This window comes from Oryctolagus cuniculus, chromosome 10 (assembly GCF_051225735.1).
Source record: "Oryctolagus cuniculus isolate XC-2025 breed Fujian yellow rabbit chromosome 10, ASM5122573v1, whole genome shotgun sequence".
Taxonomy (NCBI): Eukaryota; Metazoa; Chordata; class Mammalia; order Lagomorpha; family Leporidae; genus Oryctolagus; species Oryctolagus cuniculus.
In genome coordinates this window covers 103,183,860-103,204,792 of record NC_142876.1, presented here as the reverse complement: position 1 = coordinate 103,204,792, position 20,933 = coordinate 103,183,860, and the positions used below count along the sequence as shown (strand labels likewise).

At 52.9% G+C, this 20,933-nt stretch overlaps 1 protein-coding gene across 2 annotated transcripts in view; it reads right to left on the bottom strand.

Moving 5' to 3' along the window:
• Positions 1-20,933, bottom strand: part of CCDC12 (coiled-coil domain containing 12) — a 58,616-nt gene that overhangs the window by 8,775 nt on the left and 28,908 nt on the right. For both annotated transcript variants that reach the window (XM_089306407.1, XM_089306406.1), the window contains exon 2: positions 12,966-13,033. In XM_089306407.1, coding sequence (XP_089162533.1) covers positions 12,966-13,033 — 68 coding nt within the window. The remainder of the gene's footprint in view (positions 1-12,965; positions 13,034-20,933) is intronic.

Sequence of the window (20,933 nt, the reverse complement as noted above, 5' to 3'; positions counted from 1 at the left end):
AGGACCCTGCAACCCCACCCCCAGCTTTGTTGTGACCCTGCCCGTGACATCCATCCTAAGGGCAAAGGTGAACCCCTTTTTCTCAAGGACTGAGACTGGCTGGCCCTTTTGTGCTGGGGTGTATGCCTCCTCATCAGCCCTAACAGTGGTCTGGGCAGCCCTGGCCTAACTGCCCACAGGAAGTCTTTCTTGAGGAAAATAAATAAAATACCTAGAGTCCCAAATTATCTCTAGAAAGTTTCATGTACAACATCCAGGACTCAAAACCAAAAGAAAAAAGAGACACAGAAGATGCAGACACTGGAGTGAGAAATGAAATTTAAAGCCACAGCCCTTAGTGAAAGTCTAGGACAGCAGACCACAGGAAGAGAAGTTTTAGCAAACAAAAAGCTATAAAAATCAAATGAAAATTTTACAATTGAAACATATAACTACCATTACAAACAATATATAAAAAATTACACACACACACACACACACGGACGTATAGAGCTGTGAAGTTGGCAAGTAAAGAAAAAACAGATGTACAGGAAACGGTGATAAGATCTAACACACAGGGGCTGGCACTGTGGCACAGTGGGTAAAGCTGCTGCCTGCAATGCCAGCATCCCATATGAGCGCTGCTTCACGTCCTGGCTGCTCCACTTCCAATCCAGCTCTCTGCTCTGGCCTGGGAAAGCATTGGAAGATGGCCCAAGCCCTTGGGTCCCCACACCCACATGGGAGACTCGGAAGCAGCTCCTGGATCCTGGCTTCGGATCGGCTCAGCTCAGCTCTGGCCATTGGGGAGTGAACCAGCGGATGGAAGGCCTCTCTCTCTCTCTCTCTCTCTCTCTCTCTCTGCCTCTCCTTCTCTCTCTGTGTAACTCTTTCAAATAAATAAATCAATCTTTTTTTTTTTTTTAAAAAGAGAATGATTGAAAATTTTTAGAGAATTAATTAAAGAATTACACAGAATTTATAAGAGAATAATCAAGCCATAGGATAAAGCAGTAATATAGACCCCAAAGAAAAGCATATGTAGGCAAATCATTGTCAAAATACCAAAAGCCAACCACGGGGAAATTCTGGCCTTCACAGATGAAACTGAACCTTACAGCTGACTTCTGAACTGAAATGATGGAAAGCATAAGACAATGGGACGGTCCTCAGCGTGAAAGCAAACAAAATGCCACAATTCCAAAGGTGGTTAAAAAGCCTTCAAAAGAAAAACTCTCTCGCAGATAAAGAAAAGCAAGGAGATTCTGTCCTCAGTGGATCTGTTCCTTAAGATAAACCTAGGGAGTGCTCTAGCCTGAAGGAGAATGGTCTCCAGTAGGAGCAGGGACCTGCATGAAGGAACGAATACAGCCTGAGAGGGCAAACATGCAGGTAAACCTGCACGAAAACAGGCTGCCCCAAACAGGAACACTGACTTGTAGGACTTAAAGGACAGCAACACCAGCACAAAATGCAGAAAGAGCGGCTAATGGCATTAAAGTGTGCAATGCTCTTGCACTGCACGAAACTGGTACTACTACTTCTAACTGGATTCAGTGAGTTAGTGTCATGTTAGCCCTCTGCCAAGAAAGGGAAAAGAGCATGTCATTGACAAAGGAAGGAGATGGAATGATTAAAAGAAAAAAAAAATTAAGAGGACTAGGCGTGAGATAAAAAAGCAAAGTCAAGAAACAAATAGTAAGATGGAGGCTCACACACAGAGCAGGCTGCAGAGGCTGTCCTGGATGCTTCCCATCACAGCGCCTAGAGCTGCCATGGCTCTTGAAGAATGGACAAGGTGTGACAACATGGTGCCAGCTAGACCAGCAGAGCAGGCCAACACCTAACACCTGTCAGCTGGCCGGGAAATGCTGCAGTTGCCTGCAATCACTAGGCAGTCACTGGCACCTGGAATCCACTCTGCCAGGGGCCCCTGGAGCCAAATACTCACGCAGCCATCCCCGTTCTAGAATGAGGAGGCTGCTGAGGGGAGGAAGTGCTAGTCCTGGCCTCCAGCGGCATGACTAGGTCCAGAGCCCAGCTTTGCTGCTTTGGGGACATAGGAAGGATCATATATGGGAAAGTGCCTACACAGAAATCAAGGACACCAGTCTATCATGAGGCTATGTGGGGGTGGCACAACCTTTGGACATCATTCACTGAACAGTTTGCTGTCCTAGGGGACAGAGGCCTCCTCTCCCAGGAGGACCACCTTTCTACTCCATACTGCTGCCCCAGAAGTCCGTCCCCAGACCCTAAAGGCTATCTGCTGGACAGGAAGATGGCAGACCAAGATGACAGTCCAAGATATAGTCACAGAGGGCTGGGAACAAGCAGCTCAGCAAACACATGGCGCAGCCCACCAAGGCCCCACAAAACAACTCCCCCAGTGCAGCTGGGGTCACCAAGCAGACAGAAGGTGGTCCTTGTGTGGCCCACAGGGTGGCAGAGTACATCTGTTTCTATACAGCACATATCATGTGGCAGGGCCACCCAGGACACATCACAACACTTGAGGCCTAGCCAAAGAACTGCCTCGTTCCTCCTCTCCCTTTGTCTTTTCAATCTGTCTTGTACACAAGCTTGGGACTATATACTAGTGAGCCCTGGAATCCCGGGCAGCAGGGAACCTGGCCTACCTTAGTCACCTCTGCAGCCCTTTCTGCTCAGTAGTAGACAGGGAGCAGACGGGCTAAGACGGGGTCCAACTTCACAGGCCTTTCCTATAACACAGGAAGTGTGAGAAGATTCCTGGTGCTCAGGCGCCAGAAGGCAAAGAGTGCGAGAGCCATGCCAGAGAAAGACCAGAGCCTTCAAGCCAGTCTGTCCTGTTCCCAGGATGGAAAAGAGCACGAGTCCTGTGCCAGGTGCTCTGGAGAACGCAGACACCAGAGCCCCTTCCAGGAGCTTACCCTCAAACCCTGCTCACGTACACTCCGGCCCACATCATCAGTAGAATCCACATGGCCAAAGGGATGATGGAGCCACTCTCTGAGCTTCCTCAGAATGAACACCAAGCTGTTCTGTTGGACGAAAAAGAGCAAGTGTGCGTAGAAACACGTGTGTAAGGAGAGGTCACACGTCAGCACTTCTGAGCTGACACAGCATATCTGTGTGCAACCTGCCTCTGGAGGGGGCCGAGAAGCTGGTCCCAAAGGTGGGCTCCCAAGTGGGAAGTTGGGAGTGCAGGAAGATATTTTTCCCTGTGCACTTATTAATATTGTTTGAACTCTGAATCTCATGAATTCCTCACCTACTCACAAAGCTATAGCCATGAGATGGATAATTTTATAACCTTTGAAAATAACATTTGCAAATGATTATTTTGAATATGAAACAGAAAATTCACAAAAGTGCTGACACAGAAGTGTTCATAGCGATGATTCTAAGAGTGATTTTCTGTGGCTTCCAGAATCTGCCCAGAAACAACCGAGTGAACAAAAGGAAACACGAGGCGGAAGGAGCCGGAGGGGGCACGTAAATGAGGCTGCCCTCCAGGGGCAGGGCAGGGCAGGGCTCTGTACCAGGCAGCCCCAGCACTGAGTTCCAGCTGCCCCGTCTCTGTGGCCAAGGGCCAGATTATCCACTAGCCAAAGGAAGCAGAGATCAAGTCATGCTTTTGGGGCTTCCTGCCTTAGAGCCCAAGAGACAGAGGGCAGTTTGGTGAGTTCCAAGGCTTCTAGGACATCAAATGCCCTGTGCCACCCACCGTCCCTTCCTTGTCAGCAGGCATTATCTGAGCTGAGGCTCACTATCTCTCCACAGGAGGCAGATGTCCAATTCCCCATGATCCAGGGCCCACAGGGTCTCCAAAACAAGTCTAAACTTCACGTGGTCCCAACCCCACAGTTGGCTCACTCAGCAAATGTCCCCCACCCCAGCTCTCAGTTACTACAGGAACCAGCCTTACTGCCACACAGAAGGCGGACTCTGGAGTGTCCTTTTAAATTGGGGAAAACAGGAGGGCAGGCACTGTGGCATAGGGGGTTAAGCTACTGCTTGGGACACATGCCTACCATATCAGAGTGCCTGGGATAGAGACCTGCTTCCACTTCCAATTTAGCTTCTGCTAACATGCCTGGGAGGCAGCAAGTGATGGTTCAAATACTTGGGTCCCTGTCACCTACATGGGAGACCTGGATGGAATCCCCAGCTGCCTGTTTAGACATAGCCCAAGCTTTTATGGGCATCTGGGGAGTGATCCATGGGATGGAAGATCTTTCTCTGTTTCTCCCTTTATCTATGTTACTCTGCATTTAAAATAAATAGATAAATAAATAATTTGAAAACAAATAAATAAAATGTAAGACATATCCTTTTACATTTCCTATGTGGCTTCCTCCCTGGGGAGCTTAGAAGACCGGCTGGTAAGCACTGCAGGCTGCCTCAAGGCCAGCTGCAGGGGCTCCAGGCAAGGACCAGTCAGGGAGATTTGGGGGAAATCACCTCTTGGGGTGTTTTCACACCTTCCATATATGCCACTGAGGGGAAGGGGGTGGGGAAACTTGATCTCTGTAAACCCAGGAGAAAAGTTCTAGAATGTTTAAATGAAAGAAAGCTTGGAGATGAGGTATCTGATCCAAACCCTTCACTGGCAAATGGGCCTCAGAGACAGTCTACCCTACTCATGGAGGCGTCATGGCCCCTGACCACTTCACTCATTCATCTTCCACACGGCATCAGCCTCTTTTTTCACCATAGATTCCCCCCACCCCCACCCCCGGACTCCTGGAGACAGGCAGACAGAGGACAGCACAGGCAGTCCCACATGGCCTGCTCCTGAGAATAAGTCTCATGCCCACAGCCCTGCGCAGGGGCAGAGCGGGAACTGGAGTGAGGCTCTCCTCACAGAGAGAAACCACAGTGAAAACCAAGCACAGCATGCACCTGCAGGGGCCTGGAAGCCGGCACTGGCCAGAGAGACCAGCATCTCTGACCACAGAGCGCTTTCATTTTTAATATCCAGAGTACAAAGAGAGCCAGGAGCTCTTCCAGGACACCCCCTCCCCACTTGCCAAGAACCCTCGGTCTGCTTTAGGTTTGGCACATGGAGGCCCACCCGACACTCCAGGATAAACAAGGCCTCACTTGCTGATGCCAGAGCCAGGCCCTCAAGAACCACGCCAATGAGAAAGGCATGCCAACAAGGGAGAGAACCCAGCCCAAGCAGCACACAAGGCTGTTCCAGAGGCTGACCCGATGGTTTCCTTCATGATCCAATGACATATTCAGACCCCAGAACCCAGTAATTACACTCTGGACAAAGAGTAGCAAAACAGGGATAAGCAAAATGAAGTGTTCTACAGACAACAAGCTCTAGTGACATAATTTCTAACAGTCATGAAATGAATCCCTCTGGGCTCTTCAGGCAGGGTCCCCCAGAGTATGCGGCCAACAGAGGGGAACAGCTCAGTGCACACAGCACCTGGCTGCAAGGGCAGAAAACAAGTCAGGTACAGATCAAGCACAAGATCAGTACAGAATGTAGACACTGGAAAGAGGCCATGGAGGGACATTTTCATTTGTGGCTGTTTGACATTTTCCTTTCAGATCCTTGATGGTCGGCATTACAACAAACAAATTTTTGAAGAGCCCCATGGCTTCCCCACCACAGACAGAAGAAACTGTCCTCCAGCAGTCCCCCAGCAAGATGGCTCTGGACGCAGGGGGCAGACACAAGTCAGTGAAAGCACTCTCATCTTCTCCCATCCAGCTACCCCAGGCCTCCTGTCCTGACTGCAGGGAAGACAATGGTCAACTGGAAAACAAGGCCAAGGACTGACCACACGAAGGCCAGGGCTACCTCAGAGCCCCAGGGGGTAGACAAGGCCTCCTCAGTTTCTGGAACAGGGGTGGGTGCTCTCGCATCCTGCCCACCCCACTCGCAGGCCATCACAGATGGGACAAAGTCATGTGAGCAGAAGCACCCTGCACACACTGCCTCTCCAGACCTCAGATGTGAACAGCAGCCCGAGATTCCCTGGTGTGTCTGAACTGAGTTAAGAGCCAGAGCCAGAAGCCAAACCCAAGTGTCTGGCCCGGAGGCAGACCCCACTGAATCCCCCCTGCTGTGGAGGATGAGGGCCACCTGGCAGAGCGCCTGGAGGCCCTGCCCCACTCAGCCAGGCCTCTGGGCACTTTGTGTTCCCCAAGGAAAGAAGCCCTCAGGCTGCCACCCCAGCGGAGGCCAGCCCACCACATCATCCTGGCCACTATTCCTCCTCTGTGGAATCTCCTAGTTGCCAGCAAAACCCTTCTTTAGCCCCTAAAATCACAGAATCACAAGTGTTCGAGGCAGAGGGGGCTTCAGAAATAATACAGTTGGGCCCTGGTCTTAAAACAGGGAGTCCAGAAGAACCAGAGCCAGCGGGGGTGAGACTGCATGGGAGTCTCACCAAGACATGTGACAGCTACAGCACCCATGTTCACCCAGCTGTGTCAGTGTGAGGCCCACCAAAAGCCCCTGAGGGGTGGTTTACAATCAACCAGCAGCTGTTCCAAGCAATGCCCAGGTCCAGGAATTAGTCAAACGTGGCCCCTGCACAGTGGCTGCTGCCATCACATCTGGGGCACACAGTCGCTACCATCCTCCCCTCCCCTTGATGCTTCAGAACCTGACCTAGGTCCTCTCAGGCAAGAAGTCAAACTCCGCACCCTGCCCATCTGAGCACCCAAAGCTAATGGGCCTTTAAAGAGTTAGAAATAGCTGATAGACTAAAAAATCAATCATGATATTCTCGAAGAAATACTGAGCAGCTCCAGAGAATTTCATAGAAGTACATTTACCAAAAGATAGACATGACACATTCTATGAAAGAGGCTGTAAAATAGCAGGATAGGGTTGGGCACTGTGGCACAGCAGGTTAGGCTGCCACTTTTGACATCTGCATCTGAAATTTGACTGCTTGGGATTCAGGCCTGTCTGCTTAGGATCCAGGTTCCTACAAATGTGCACCTTGGAAGCCAGGAAGTGATGGCCAAGTAACTGAGTCCCTGCCACTCACGCAGGAGACCCAGATGGAATTCTGGGCTCTTGGTTTCAGCCTGGTCCAGCCCTGTCTGTTGCAGGTTACTGGGGAGTGAAACAGCAGACAGACGATCTCTTTCTCCCCCTGTCACTCTGCCTTTCTTTAATTTCTTCTTTGTTTTTCATGAAGCATTTTTTTAAAAAAATATTTATTTATTTATTTGAAAGAGTTACACAGAGAGAGGAGAGGCAGAGAGAGAGAGAGAGAAAGAGAAAGAGAGGTCTTCCATCCGATGGTTCACTCCCCAACTGGTTGCAACGACCAGAGCTGCGCTGATCCAAAAGCCAGGAGCCAGGAGACTCCTCCAAGTCTCCCACATGGTGCAGGAGACCAAGGACTTGGGCCATCTTCTACTGCTTTCCTAGGCCATAGCAGAGAGCTGGATCAGAAGCGGAGCAGCCGGGTCTCTAACTGGCATCCATATGAGATGCCAGCGCTGCAGGCCAGGGCATTAACTCACTGTGCCACAGTGCTGGCCCCACTCTGCCTTTCAAATAAATAACTAAAAACAACAAGGGGCCAGCCCTGTGGCCTAGTAAGTTAAACCACCACGTGCAATGCCAGTATCCCATATGGGTGCCAGTTCGAGCCCCACCTGCTCCACTTCCCATCCAGATCTTTGCTAATTTGCCTAGGAAAGCAGCAAAGGATGGCCCAAGTGCTTGGGCCCCTGTGCCCATGTGAGAGACCCAGAAAAAGTTCCTGGTTCCTGGCTTCTGTTGGGCCCAGACCTGAATGTTGTGTCCATTTGGAGAGTGAACCAGCAAATGGAAGTTTTCTCTCTCTCCCTCTCTGTAACTCTTTCTTTTCTTTTCATTTTTTTAAGAATTATTCATTTATTTGAAAGGCGGAGTTAGAGAGTGGCAGAGGCAGAGAGTGAGAGAGATCTGCCATCCTCTAGTTCACTCCCCAAACGGCCACAATAGTTGGAGCTGGGACAATCTAAAGCCAGGCACCTGGAGCTTCTTCTGGGTCTCCTACATGAATGTAGGGGCTCAAGGACTTGGTCCATCTTCCACTGCTTTTCCAGGCTGTAGCAGAGAGCTGGATAGGAAGTGGAGCAGCCAGGACTTGAATCAGCACCCATATGGGATGCCGGCGCTGCGGGCCACGATGCTAGTCCCTCTGCCTTTCAAATAAATAAACAAATAAACCTTTAAAAAACAAAACAAAAAGGCAGGATACGTACAGATCCATGTGAATCTGTATTTTCTAACTTCTCTATTAAATAAAATACAATTTATGGACTTTACGTACTAATTTTATTTTCAAAGAGGAAGAAGAAAAGTAAAGATTTATGGAGTTAAGCTGAGTCCCAAAGGCCCCACAGGATGAGAACAGTTCACTTCCAGATGGCAGGGAACAGGGGTCTGCACAGTCCACTGCTCCTCTCCCTCCTGGGGCCCACCTACCCACAGACCACTCCGGGAGGTGGATGGTGCTCACATCCATCAGGCTGCCCTGGGCTGCAAAGTGTCAGCTCCTGCTGCTGGCCACTGGAGCCATGCCTCTCTTCACCACAGCTGCCTGGCAGCCCTGTTGCCTACCAACCAAGCCCAGCCAAGAGGGCATGTGGAATAGAGACCACTACAGCTCCCCATCAAGGGCAAGTATGGGGCAGAACCGTGCCTGGCCTGCCCTGGGAGCCTGCAGGTTGTGGGCAGCGATGGCTTCAGTCCCGCCTGTGACAGGAAGTTGGGTGAGCTCACAGTTCCCTCCCTGGCTACACATCAGATAGGCACTCGGGAAGGTCTTGGTGCCAGCTCCACTCCCTTCCACTTGTCACTTCACCTGCCCAAACTGTGGTTTCCTCACCCAGAAACACAGACACCACCCAGCCCCAGAGCAAGGAAGATGTCAAAAGCAGAGCTTTGGAAGCACTCAAGATCACAACAAACGGGCTATTAGGACCCACCTGTGCCCTCCTCAAACAGAAGGGCTATCCCCAGTGCCAGCCACGGCAAATGGGTTTCACCACTTCCTCAAGCCTGTGCTCTCTTGACACGTTCTCCCACATTTCCAGGCTAGTCCTGGAGCAGATGTCTCCGATCTGCAGCTTCAGCACCCGCATGGCCCACACCTGGGACATCCTGGGCCTGGAGCAAGGCTAGGGTAACTCAGGAGGTGTGGGTGGGAACCACCCTGGATGTACCGAGTGGAGTAATGTGGGTTGGAACAAGCTGACATCACAGATTGGCCACACACCCTGGAGCACAGACCCACCCCTGGGATCCAACTCGCAGAGGGGAGGAGGCCTGGCATTTGGCAGACTAAAAGGTTTGGGCTCTGGGCCAGACCTCAGCCTCAGCTGGGGTGGGACCTCTCTCTAGAGGAGGGTCATGTACACATCGAGTTGGGGAACAGGTTTTCCATCCCTGAAGAAGGAAGGCCAGTGTCCTGGTTTCTTTTGCAATATGTGTTACCCACCCTAGGACAAACCACTGTCCCTCAAGGTGACCAACTGCCCCAGCTGGGTGTAGATCTCTCTCCAAAGCCAGAGAGGTGGCAGTTGTGGGGGTTGGGGGCTTGGAACTTGCTCCGTACGTCAGGTACTTGACAAGACACACACCCCTCCTCCTACGCCACATAGAGTGTACAACATCTCTCCTCTCCACGCAGCCACAACCCAACAGCCCCTCCCACAAGGCAGGGCCTCTAGGGCTCACATCAGGCACCCTGCCAGCAGGAAGTGACTGAGCACTTAAAAAAACAACAGCAGCTGACAAGAGGGCCCTCTCTGCAGGTCGGCCTTCTGGGGCACCTCTTCTTAGGCAGTGAACAAGCGGCTGGAGGACAGGGGCTCCCTTAGGCACGAGTCACTGGCACCAGAGTTAGCTACAGAAGGATGGCTCTGGGAAGCAGGGGCTCTCCTGGAGGTGGGAACACTTCTTGCCTCCCCAGACGGCCAGGTATGGCCTGGGCTTGTCAATCTGCTGGGGCCCACTCCCATCAGATGGGGATTGGGCAGGATTTACCCAAGGAGAGTACTAAACATTTTCAAAGGAACTGTGTGATCTGTAGATTCAAGGCAACTGTAATCAAAATCCCAGCATGTTTTAAAAAAAGTGGATCATTAATTTATAGTGAAAGGCAAAAGAGTTAGAAAAAGGTCTCCTTGGGCAGCGGGGCAGGAGCAGGTGGGTGACTTCAGATGGCTGAAGAGGAGTGGGCCCTGGGGTACCTGCCTCCAACATGATGATGGGTCTTCCCACTTCCTAGGTTAGACAACCGCATCTGCAAAATGAGGCCTCTCTACCCATCTCCAAGGATGGGTCCCCAGTTACATATGCTTATTTCTACTCTCATCCATCTGCCTCCGTGTTTTCCACATGAAAGTTCACTGCGCTCTCAGTAAAGTCGCCCAGAGTCTTCCTTCTCCCCCAGAGCCCCAGCCCTGGTGGGAAAGCAGCTGTGGCATTTGCTTTAGTCATTAGGTGAAACAAGTTCTAGTCTTCTACCCGTCTTTCAGTTGAAGATATTAAGGGTGACCGAGGGCATGTGACTGGGCCAGGCTCAGAGGGCTAATGACTGGCAGGACCTGGCCTCAAACCTGAGATTGAATCCCAAATCCAGAGCTTGCACCATTTGCCTAAATTCTGTAATTTCAGGGCCTGTTGCTAAACCAAGAATTGCTTCACAGTTATTAAAAATGTGCCTGATGGGCCGGCGCCGCGGCTCACTAGGCTAATCCTCCGCCTAGCGGCGCCGGCACACCGGGTTCTAGTCCCGGTCGGGGCGCCGGATTCTGTCCCGGTTGCCCCTCTTCCAGGCCAGCCCTCTGCTGTGGCCAGGGAGTGCAGTGGAGGATGGCCCAGGTGCTTGGGCCCTGCACCCCATGGGAGACCAGGGAAAGCACCTGGCTCCTGGCTCCTGCCATCGGATCAGCACGGTGCGCCGGCCGCAGCGGCCATTGGAGGGTGAACCAACGGCAAAGGAAGACCTTTCTCTCTGTCTCTCTCTCTCACTGTCCACTCTGCCTGTCAAAAAAAAAAAAAAAAAAGTGCCTGATGAACCAGCTACACCAATCAGTAGAACTGGCCACCGGCCAAGAGTCTGTGCAGTGCCTACAGGGCCACTAGGTCTCTGAGGGACGCTGAGACCTGGAGGGTAACCGGGGCAAGAGAATCAGCTGACAGCAGCATGCAGGAAGCTGAAGCCAGGTGCTCACAGGCAGCAGGCCCTGGGTCATTTGGTGGTTAGAGGTCACAGCTGGGTGGCCATGTGGGCTGGGGCGGTTCAGGGAGGACTCTGGATCAAGGTGTGAGAGAAGGCACCAGGGAGAAGGAAAGTGGGCAGCTGGATCACAGGAGCTCCCAAGCTGGGCCCAGGTTTCAGGTACAGTTCTTTCTTTTCTTTTTCTTTTTCTTTTTCTTTTTATTTTTTTGACAGGCAGAGGTAGACAGTGAGAGAGAGACAGAGAGAAAGGTCTTCCTTCCGTTAGTTTACCCCCCAAATGGCTGCTATGGCCAGTGCGCTGCGCTGATCCAAAGTCAGGAGCCAGGTGCCTCCTCCTGGTCTCCCATGCGGTGCAGGGCCCAAGCACCTGGGCCATCCTCCATGCACTCCCGGGCCACAGCAGAGAGCTGGACTGGAAGAGGAGCAACTGGGACAGAATCCGGCATCCCAACTGGGACTAGAACCTGGGGTGCCGGCGCCGCAGGCGGAGGATTAGATTAGCCTAGTGAGCCGCAGCGCTGGCCCAGGTACAGATCTTTCTAACCACCCTTGTGTCACTCCCTAGATAGGGCAAGGCTTAGGAGTAGGGGTCAAGGGGGTAGAGTGATGCCTGTGCATACCTCCCCAGTAAGAGGTTACATTACCCACCAGTTCACACTGCAGGTTCATAGCACTGGGTCTTTGCTAACCAAATTCTACCCTCCAGACCCCTGCTTCAACTCGAGAAGCATTTTCTCCATGAGGCCCTGGCTGCAGGCAGCCCAGAGCAGGCACCGCATTCCTCCCAGGGCACTTTAAAAGGGCTGGTGCCTACAGGGCTTCCATCTGTACCTACGTTCAAACCAGGTAACTGAAGCTGGCTGTTCTCTACTCTCAGGGGCAGGGCAAGCCGAGACGCTTGCTGGTCACTGAGTGCAGAGGTCACCCTTATCTCCCCAGAGGTAAAGGAGGCTGGGACCAGGACTGTGGCCCAGGGATCTCTGGAGTCTGTTCCTGATCCATAAACATCTCAGGAGTGCCTTTCCAGACTCAGCTGTATATAAAGGGAAGGGTTTCTGCTTCCTGGGACACAGCTGTTGCTCAGGGCGGAGGAAATCAAGGCCAGCTGCCCCTACAGACACAGTCTGGTCCCAGGCAGAGAGCTTTGGCTCAGAGCTGGCTGCAGGAGGGAGTCTGGGACCACTAGGACTCGGGCTCAGGAATGCCAGTCAGATCTGAAGGCTCTCCCAGCTTGAGGATCAGCCTCCCTGCTCTCCGAGCCCTAACACTTGCTCCTGCAAACAGTTCCCAGCATATCTGATGCAAAGCAGGTCAGGGCGCTCTGGGGAACCTGCCACCGTGAGGGAGGGAGAAGTGCACACACTGTTTGGGCGACTTTGGTTGACTCAACCCAACACCGGTCTTTGGCAAAAAAATGATTAATATTAGAGAAGGATATGAAGCCGGAGGTGGGGGAAACACAGAGGAAAAAGAGGAGGCCTTTGAGCTGAGCTCTACATGAAGCCTGAGACGTCGAAGGAGTGTGAGTAGAGTGCAAAGGCAGAATGGGAGGGTCAGATGGAGAATGCAAACATCTGCCAGACAGCTAATGGACATGCAGAGAAGGCCCAACTAGTGAGAAGGCTGAGAAGTTCCTGTCTGAGCAGGGAGCCAGGGGAGGGAGAGACAGGAAGCAGGTGGAGTCTGAACACGGGGCTGGGAGGATGTAGAGACCTGGAGACCAGTGGGTGCTGGAGGACAGAGCAGCAGAGTGCTGCGCACCCAGAGTTGCACACAGGTTACCTGTGCTTCTCGCCTTCCTCCTCCTCTTCTCTAAGCTGCTTGGTTTTTGGCTCCCCCTCTTCCTTGTCCTGCAAAGAAAAGGAGAAAGCCACCTGCTCACATGAACGCTCTTGGGTCCAGTCAACAGTGCCTGGGGAAGTTAAGGGGTAACAGGAATTTTCAGGAGCCAGACACCCTGGCAAGGACCAGCTTGGTGCTCCAGCCTCTGCGTGGGGCACATGCCTGTTGCTTCTGACAGGGGCAGCACTACAGCCTCACTTCTCACCTCAAATTTAAAAATTCCTAATGCAGGCCGGCGCTGCGGCTCACTAGGCTAATCCTCCGCCTTGCGGCGCCGGCACACCGGGTTCTAGTCCCGGTCGGGGCGCCAGATTCTGTCCCGGTTGCCCCTCTTCCAGGCCAGCTCTCTGCTGTGGCCAGGGAGTGCAGTGGAGGATGGCCCAAGTGCTTGGGCCCTGCACCCCATGGGAGACCAGGATAAGTACCTGGCTCCTGCCATCGGATCAGCACGGTGCGCCGGCCGCGGCGGCCACTGGAGGGTGAACCAACGGCAAAAGGAAGACCTTTCTCTCTGTCTCTCTCTCTCACTGTCCACTCTGCCTGTCAAAAAAAAAAAAAAAATTCCTAATGCAGCCCACTCCCAGGCACATGGTGGCCCTCAGAGGAGACCAGCAGAAGAGCTGGAAGACTTCAGTGGTGAGAAATGGAGCTGGTAGGGCTGCAGCCACCAGCCACCTTCATGGGTCTGGATGGATCTACCTGCTGAGCTGAGAGAGGTGCAAGGTGTGGGCTGGGGGTGGGGAGGACAGTCAGCAACCAGGACAGGAGGAAGAGCTTGACCTGACTTCCTACAGAGCCAAGTACCTCTCGGGAAATATCTACTTGGTTTTCTTTGGGAATAACATAATTCAATGCAGGATCAGGCTTGAAACAAAACTCACTGCCCAGGCTTGCAATGTACAAAAGCTATTTCAAAAGGACCATGGAAAAATTAAGTTGAAAGATAAGTTTATTTTGGTGGAAAAAATCTGAAGTCCACACATAGCTTTTGCATTATACACATTTTCCACAAGCAGTCTGAAAACCCATTACGCTCAGAGAGACAGAGGTGTGAGGAATCACAGTTTCTATGAGAAAAATCATTTCCGCTAAATCTGGTTCCTTCCAGCTCCTGCATTTTTTGTTTTAAGTCTAGAGAAATCATGTGCATCTCAGCCTTGACATGGTATACCTTCCAGGTGTATCTTCCAGGGGCACCAAGGGCCACAACAGAAGGAAACTGCCGTGCTGCTTCCACCTGCCTCAGACAATGCCGCTCCTAGGCTTGCTTTCACCCTCTCTATATTCTCATCGTCACTGCATCAGCCTGTCCTGTGGGCAAACTGTCCTGCAGGGCATGTACGTACACTTGTGCATTCAAATGCATGTGACAGCGCCGCAGCACCCCACGTGGACTGTGAGGCCCCGGCCAGAGCCATCGGGGTCTCCCTGCATGCCAGGGTTGCCGCTCTAGAAGGCGTCCATCCCCTCACTGCATTGCAGGCAGCCTCTGGTCAGCCGGGACGGTCAGTTCTGAGGAGGTATCCGTCAGCTCCTTCCTCAGGCCACCTGCTGTGGCAGATACAAGGACAAGCTGGTGCTACATAAAAACTCTAAGTAAACAGCTGCTGGGACTATGCCTGCTGGAAGCTGTGCACGCCTGACAACTGCCTTCCTGGAGTGGCATTTGCTCGCCAGTAAAAACCCTGCCATTTGTTGGCCACACAACCTCCCTTTGGGGGTGGAGACCCTCAAACCAGGCTGGAGGTCGGCCTGAGAAAGCCTCCTGCAATGTGGAGAGGGCAAGGTTCTCCCCTCATCCCCGGCTGCCCAGTCTCACAGGGATGAGGCAGCAGGAACAAAACAACTGATCCAGTGACAGCAGTTCTTGGCGGGGCAGGCAGAGTACAAGTGTTACAGAACTGAAGATGGGATGGGCAGGGTGGGAGCAGGGAGCATGGCTCGAGCTGAAGAACCCACACAGGTTGGAGTGGCAGGGGGTGAAGCTGAGTGTCAGGTAAGGTTGCCAGGCAGGCAGGGGCCCATGACAGAGGGCTCTAGCTGGCATTCTGAGGCAGTGGGAGCCAGAGGTCTGGGGAGAGGCTGCTGACTTCTGCCCAGCAAGGCAGGTTGGGGACGCAGACACACGGCTGGTGAGACCCAAGAGGGAAGGAAGAGCAGAGTACCGTTGCTTGGCTGAGAGAGCAGTTCGGCCTCTCTGTGTGGCTCCCACGCTGCTGGGACTTGCGCGGGCCTTCTGACGCACCCTCCCTTGATACAGGATGCCCATGGAAGAAGCCAAAAGCTGGACCATTCAACAGAGTCTGCTTCCACCACCAGCCAGCAGACTCCCTGAAGGCCAGAGGTGCCTGCCTCAGTGGCGGGGGGTGCCCATGGTGATTAAGACAGAGGTAGAGGAGCAGCAAGGGCTGCCAGGCCCCCACCTCCACAGGAAGGCTTTTTTCTGTAGGGCCTCTGTTAACCTGACCACCTGGCAGAAGAGGGCAGCAACTGCAGGAAAGGGATCAGCCACAGCAAATTCCAGGCCCCTTCCCAGCCCTTGAACAAGGTCACACTCACCCCCACCACTGCCACCACCCTCCTAGGAATGCTCAAGTGCCTTGGCAAAGGCCAAGTTATTCATTAATAAGTGAAAAAACACCCAACTGTTTAAACGACATTTAAAAAAAAAATGCTAGACAGTTTGGTGTGCAGGGTGCGGCACCAGCTCAGCAGGCAGCCTGGGAAAGCGTGCAAAGAGAGAAAGATGTGCACCTGTGACAGGACGAGGGGCGTTCCTGCCTTCCTGTCAGAGAGTGGTTCACAGACACACTGCTTGACAAGCTGCAAGAGTGCATGTGAGACACAAGGTTGGGTGTCAGGGTGTTCAGGTGAGAGGCCAGTGTGAGTTGTGCAAAAACAGCAAGAAAAACAGCTCCTGGGAGATCCTGGTCCAGGTTACCAGGCCTGGGAGGGTGGCAGCAGGTGCAGACCAGCCCTGAAGCCCACCTTTCTTCTGAGGAGAGCTCCCAGGACAGCCTATCCAAGGGCCTCAAGTCAACCAAGGAGGAAACTCAGGAAAGGAAAAGATCTGCTCCACGTCACAGAATCTGCCGGTGGTGGCTGCAGCTCAGGATCAAGGTCCTCCCAATCCTGGCCGTGCATTCTTGCCAGTGAGTCAAGAGATGGCCTATCAAGGGTGGCACCACATTTCTAAAAAGAGCTCTGATCTCAGCCGCCTTTCCTGTGCACTCACATGGCTCAGCCCCAGCCCAGGCCCCAGTGCACACCAGCAGGGAAGCAAGGCAGGCACTGCTGCACAGCCTCCCGGGAGCCGAGGCACCTGGCCCATCCTGAGACCCCGAAACCAGATTCCCTCCACACCTCCCAAACCCCACACCTCCGAGCCCTCTTCTCCACTACTTCCCTCCTCCTCAGGTCCCCACAGCAACTTAGTCCCCATCAAATCCCCTCCCTCCTTGCCAGCTAGCCCCTCTACTCCAGAGAATACAGCTCTGCATGTCTCCCTCTTTCCTCTAAGTCTCTCTCCATCTTACCTACCCATATCACACTCCACCCCCTCAAAGCTCTTACTGGGTCCCCTCACCCCAGAACAAGTCATTCTCAACCCTACATGCCTGGGCTGAGGGTGCAGCACCCCACCCCCTTACTCTTCACACTGGCTTCTGTCCAGAACACCCTGATTTGTCTCAAATCCTGAAACATCCACCCTAATAACCCCCTTATACAGCCCACTGTCTGGCCACTCCTAGAGAGCAGCTCAAAGGCTGTCTCCCCAAGGGCAGCCTTCTGAGATTCCTGGGCAGTGGGCCCAGTGCACATCAGAGCCTGTGATGCAGGCCACTGGTTATTCCTGTTCACAGCCAGGCCTCTCAGTGTAGGCATCTCTTGTGCCTCCTCAAGGCCACGCCTAGACTTTGGCTACACAAACCTCCCTCAACTCTCTCTTTTTTTTTTTTAAAAGAAAATACTAATTTATTTCAAAGGCCAAGATACTGCTGGCTCACTCCCCAAATGGCTACAACAGCTAGTGCTGGGCCAGGCCAAAGCCAGAAACTTTTCCGGGTCTCCCACATGAGTGCAAGGGCCCAAGCACTTGGGCCATCTTCTGCTGCTTTCCCAGGCACATTGGCAAGGAGCTGGATCAGAAGTGGAGCAGCCAGGACTTGAACTGGCAACCATATGGGATAGTGGCACTGCAAGCAGAGGCCTAGCCTTCTACACCACAGTGCCGCTGGCCCCACCTTCCTCAACTCTTGCTGAGTTTAGCTGCTAGTCTCCACCACCACCAGAAGAGTCAAACCCCGAGGTGTGCTGGTGGCCACAGAGTGGGAGAGGCATGACCTGCACAGGGGTCCTTCCCACAGCCCACCTGCCCGCTCCTGGAGGCAGTCCTACACTACCAACCACAGCTGGGTCTCCACACCCAGGGCCCGTGCCCCTGCCTCCTCACCTCCCTCAAGAGGCTACAAAAGGCAGGAGCTTCTGAGGGGGACTTTGGGGATCTGAAACTCAGCCCTGCCCAAAACAGCCTTGACCAACCTCTTCTCTAATGTCTGAAATCCTTTACCAGGGACAAAACTTTTACAAATAAAATTAAAAATTGTGCAGGGTTGGTATTTTGTTCCCTAAATACTCAATGAAGACTTCAGTGAAGCCATCTTGGCCAGAGGTTTTCCTTGCAAGAATATTTTAGATACAGGACTATATAGATTCTCTATTTCTTCTTGAGTAAATATTATTAATTTTTGTTGCTTCAAGAATATTTGTGTCACTTGAGTTACTAAATTGACTTATATTACCCCTTCCATGGTTGGCAAGGTCTGTGGTGATGTCCACTGGCATTGGCAATCTGTCTTTCCTCTTTCTCAGACCAGTCGGAGGTTTAGCAACCCCGAATGTGCGTCTCCTGTCCTCAGACTCAAGCACACCTGCACACCTGTCGCTCCCCCTCTTCGTGGGGGAACGACACTGAACCCTGCGCTGTTCTTTCGTCTGCTCGGCCCTCCCCGGGTTTGCTGCTGGTTCTTCCCGGGTTGGCTACTATCCCTTCCACCTCCGTGGAAGGGCAGTTCCCCCTGGCCGCATTCCCCACTTCCGCAGGGGAGCGGCACACCGCCGGCCGGCTCTCTGGGGGGCTGCACGGGTTCCCTTAGATGTTCCCCATAGATGTTCCCGGTGCATGCCGTCTCTCTCCTCCTTTATAGTCCTCTTCCGCCAATCCTAACTCGGCTGCCCACACGCCAAGTACGCTGCTCTCCAATCAGGAGCAAGTCCTACAGTTAATTGGTTGAACTGGAGGCAGCTGTGCGGAAGCTGTTTACTTCTCTCCCAGCGCCATATTGTGGGAGAGCAGATGCATAGAATAAGTCCTAATTCGAGTAACTTAGTCTAGTCCGGATTGCTCCCCACAGATCCCCCTTTCTTTTTATTTTTTGGCGTTGATACGCGCCTGTCTTCGGTGTCCCGCAGCACACACTCTGCTGTACTTGCTAGAGTTGCCACAGGCTCTTACAAGTCCTATCAATCAGGAAAACCGAATCCGGGTCCTCTCTTCGCCATTGTGAGGAGGTTTTTAGGCGCTGATGCGTGCCTGTGTTCGGTGCCCTGCAGCGCATGCTCTGCTCTGCTAGAACTGCCTGCAGGTGTTTACAAAACCTATCAGGCAAACCGAATCCAAGCCTTCTCATTGCCGTATTGTGGGGGAGACTTATTAGTGTTGGTTTGTGCCTATCTTCGGTGACCTGCAGCTCATACTCTGGTCGAGCTTTGCTGGCGCTTACCGCCTTAAATCAGGCAGACCGAATCCAAGCCTCCTAATTGTTGCATTGTGGGGAAGCTTTACTGATGTTAATTCGTGCCTGTCTTCGGTGACCTGCGGCTAGCCGCCCAGGTGCTCATCGCCTCACTAATCGGGCAGACCGAATCCAAGCCTTCTAATTGGCATGTTGAGGGGAGGCCTTATTTCTCTCTATTTCTCTATCTCCGGGCATTCCTATTTCTCCCATTTTACTTCTATCTTCCAGCATTCCTATTTCTCTCACTTTACTTCTAAAACTTCTGTTTCTCTTATCCCCGCAGCTTCCCGGCACCTCGCCACTTCAGCCCGCGCGCCTCTCTCATCTGCGCAGCTTCCCGGCTTTGCGCGGCTCGGCTTTGCGCGCTCCGCGGTCTCCACGCTTAACCCTTTCGCGTCTGAACCACGGCCTACGCCAGCGTTCCCTATCTATTCACGCCCCGTGCTCTCTCTGCACGCGGCGGCTTCCGCGAGTAACACAGCGTAGCTTGCGTCTCCACCACTAGGATTCAATCTAAGTTCCCCGGGCTAGCCTGGCGAATTCAACCCAGCGTACGTCTCCGCCCCACGGTTTGGCTTCCCGTCCTTTGCTCCCCGGGCTAATCAGACGGATCCCAACCTGGCTTACGTCTCAGCTTCTAGTTTCAACTTTTCGCCCCCTATTCCCGGGCTAACTTGAGAACCCCAAAGTGGCTTTCGTTTCCGCCTCGGCCTGCCCCCCGCGGCTTCAATTTCCCTAACATTTTTCTCTACCCGGTATGTTTCCCCAAGCTTTCTTCCAACGATACTCCTCCCTCATTTCTCCTGGCCTCTCCCCACAGTCCGCGTCCGAGTCTGTTTGTTCTAGCTTTCACTTTCGCTTTCGACCTTAGAGATTCCTCCCAGCTTCCCCCCGTAGTCCGTATCCGAGTCTATGCCTAGGCTTTCAATAACTTCTTCCGGCACCCTTTTCGTCCGGCTTTTCCCTAGGCTGTTTGCTAATCTCTCTCTCCGGTAATTTCCCAGTTCTTCCCGTTTCTTCCCTCCTAAGTTTGCTATCCGTCCTAGGTTTCCTATCCGAGCTAGGTTTCCTATCCGAGTCATTTCTTCCCTCCTAGGTTTCCTATCCGAGTCACGGCACCATTATGTCGCTCCCCCTCTTCGTGGGGGAACGACACTGAACCCTGCGCTGTTCTTTCGTCTGCTCGGCCCTCCCCGGGTTTGCTGCTGGTTCTTCCCGGGTTGGCTACTATCCCTTCCACCTCCGTGGAAGGGCAGTTCCCCCTGGCCGCATTCCCCACTTCCGCAGGGGAGCGGCACACCGCCGGCCGGCTCTCTGGGGGGCTGCACGGGTTCCCTTAGATGTTCCCCATAGATGTTCCCGGTGCATGCCGTCTCTCTCCTCCTTTATAGTCCTCTTCCGCCAATCCTAACTCGGCTGCCCACACGCCAAGTACGCTGCTCTCCAATCAGGAGCAAGTCCTACAGTTAATTGGTTGAACTGGAGGCAGCTGTGCGGAAGCTGTTTACTTCTCTCCCAGCGCCATATTGTGGGAGAGCAGATGCATAGAATAAGTCCTAATTCGAGTAACTTAGTCTAGTCCGGATTGCTCCCCACACACACCTGTTTCCGGATGAACATGAAACGTGGAACAGTATCAACGGTACTGCTTCCTAAATGTGGGGCACCACCAGAAGCTCAGTCAACAACCAGATGTGGGAGAGAGGGAGAAGGGAGGCTGCTGCATCTCCTGCTGCCCCTTGCCATCCAGACCAAGATTAGGGTTCCTCTTCCATTGCACAGCTCCAAATCCACCAAGTCCCCTTTGTGTGGCTCAAGGATAAAGGAAACAGAACCCTGCCCTTAAGGACCTCCAGGCTACCCAAGGGAGCAGACTTGGGAAGTATAACCCTGAGTACAGAGGACAGTGTTTTATAGGAATGGTGCTGCATAAGGGCTGTCAGGGAAGAAGTAATTCTTAAACTCAATTCTAAGCACACAGTTGGGGTGGGGGGTGGGGTGGTTACCAGGTGGCTAAAGAAGGCAGAACATTCCTGGGAGGGGTGACTGCCTGGCAAGGACTGAGAGCAGAGCAAGGGCACAGCCAGGACCTGCAGAACAGACCCACAGA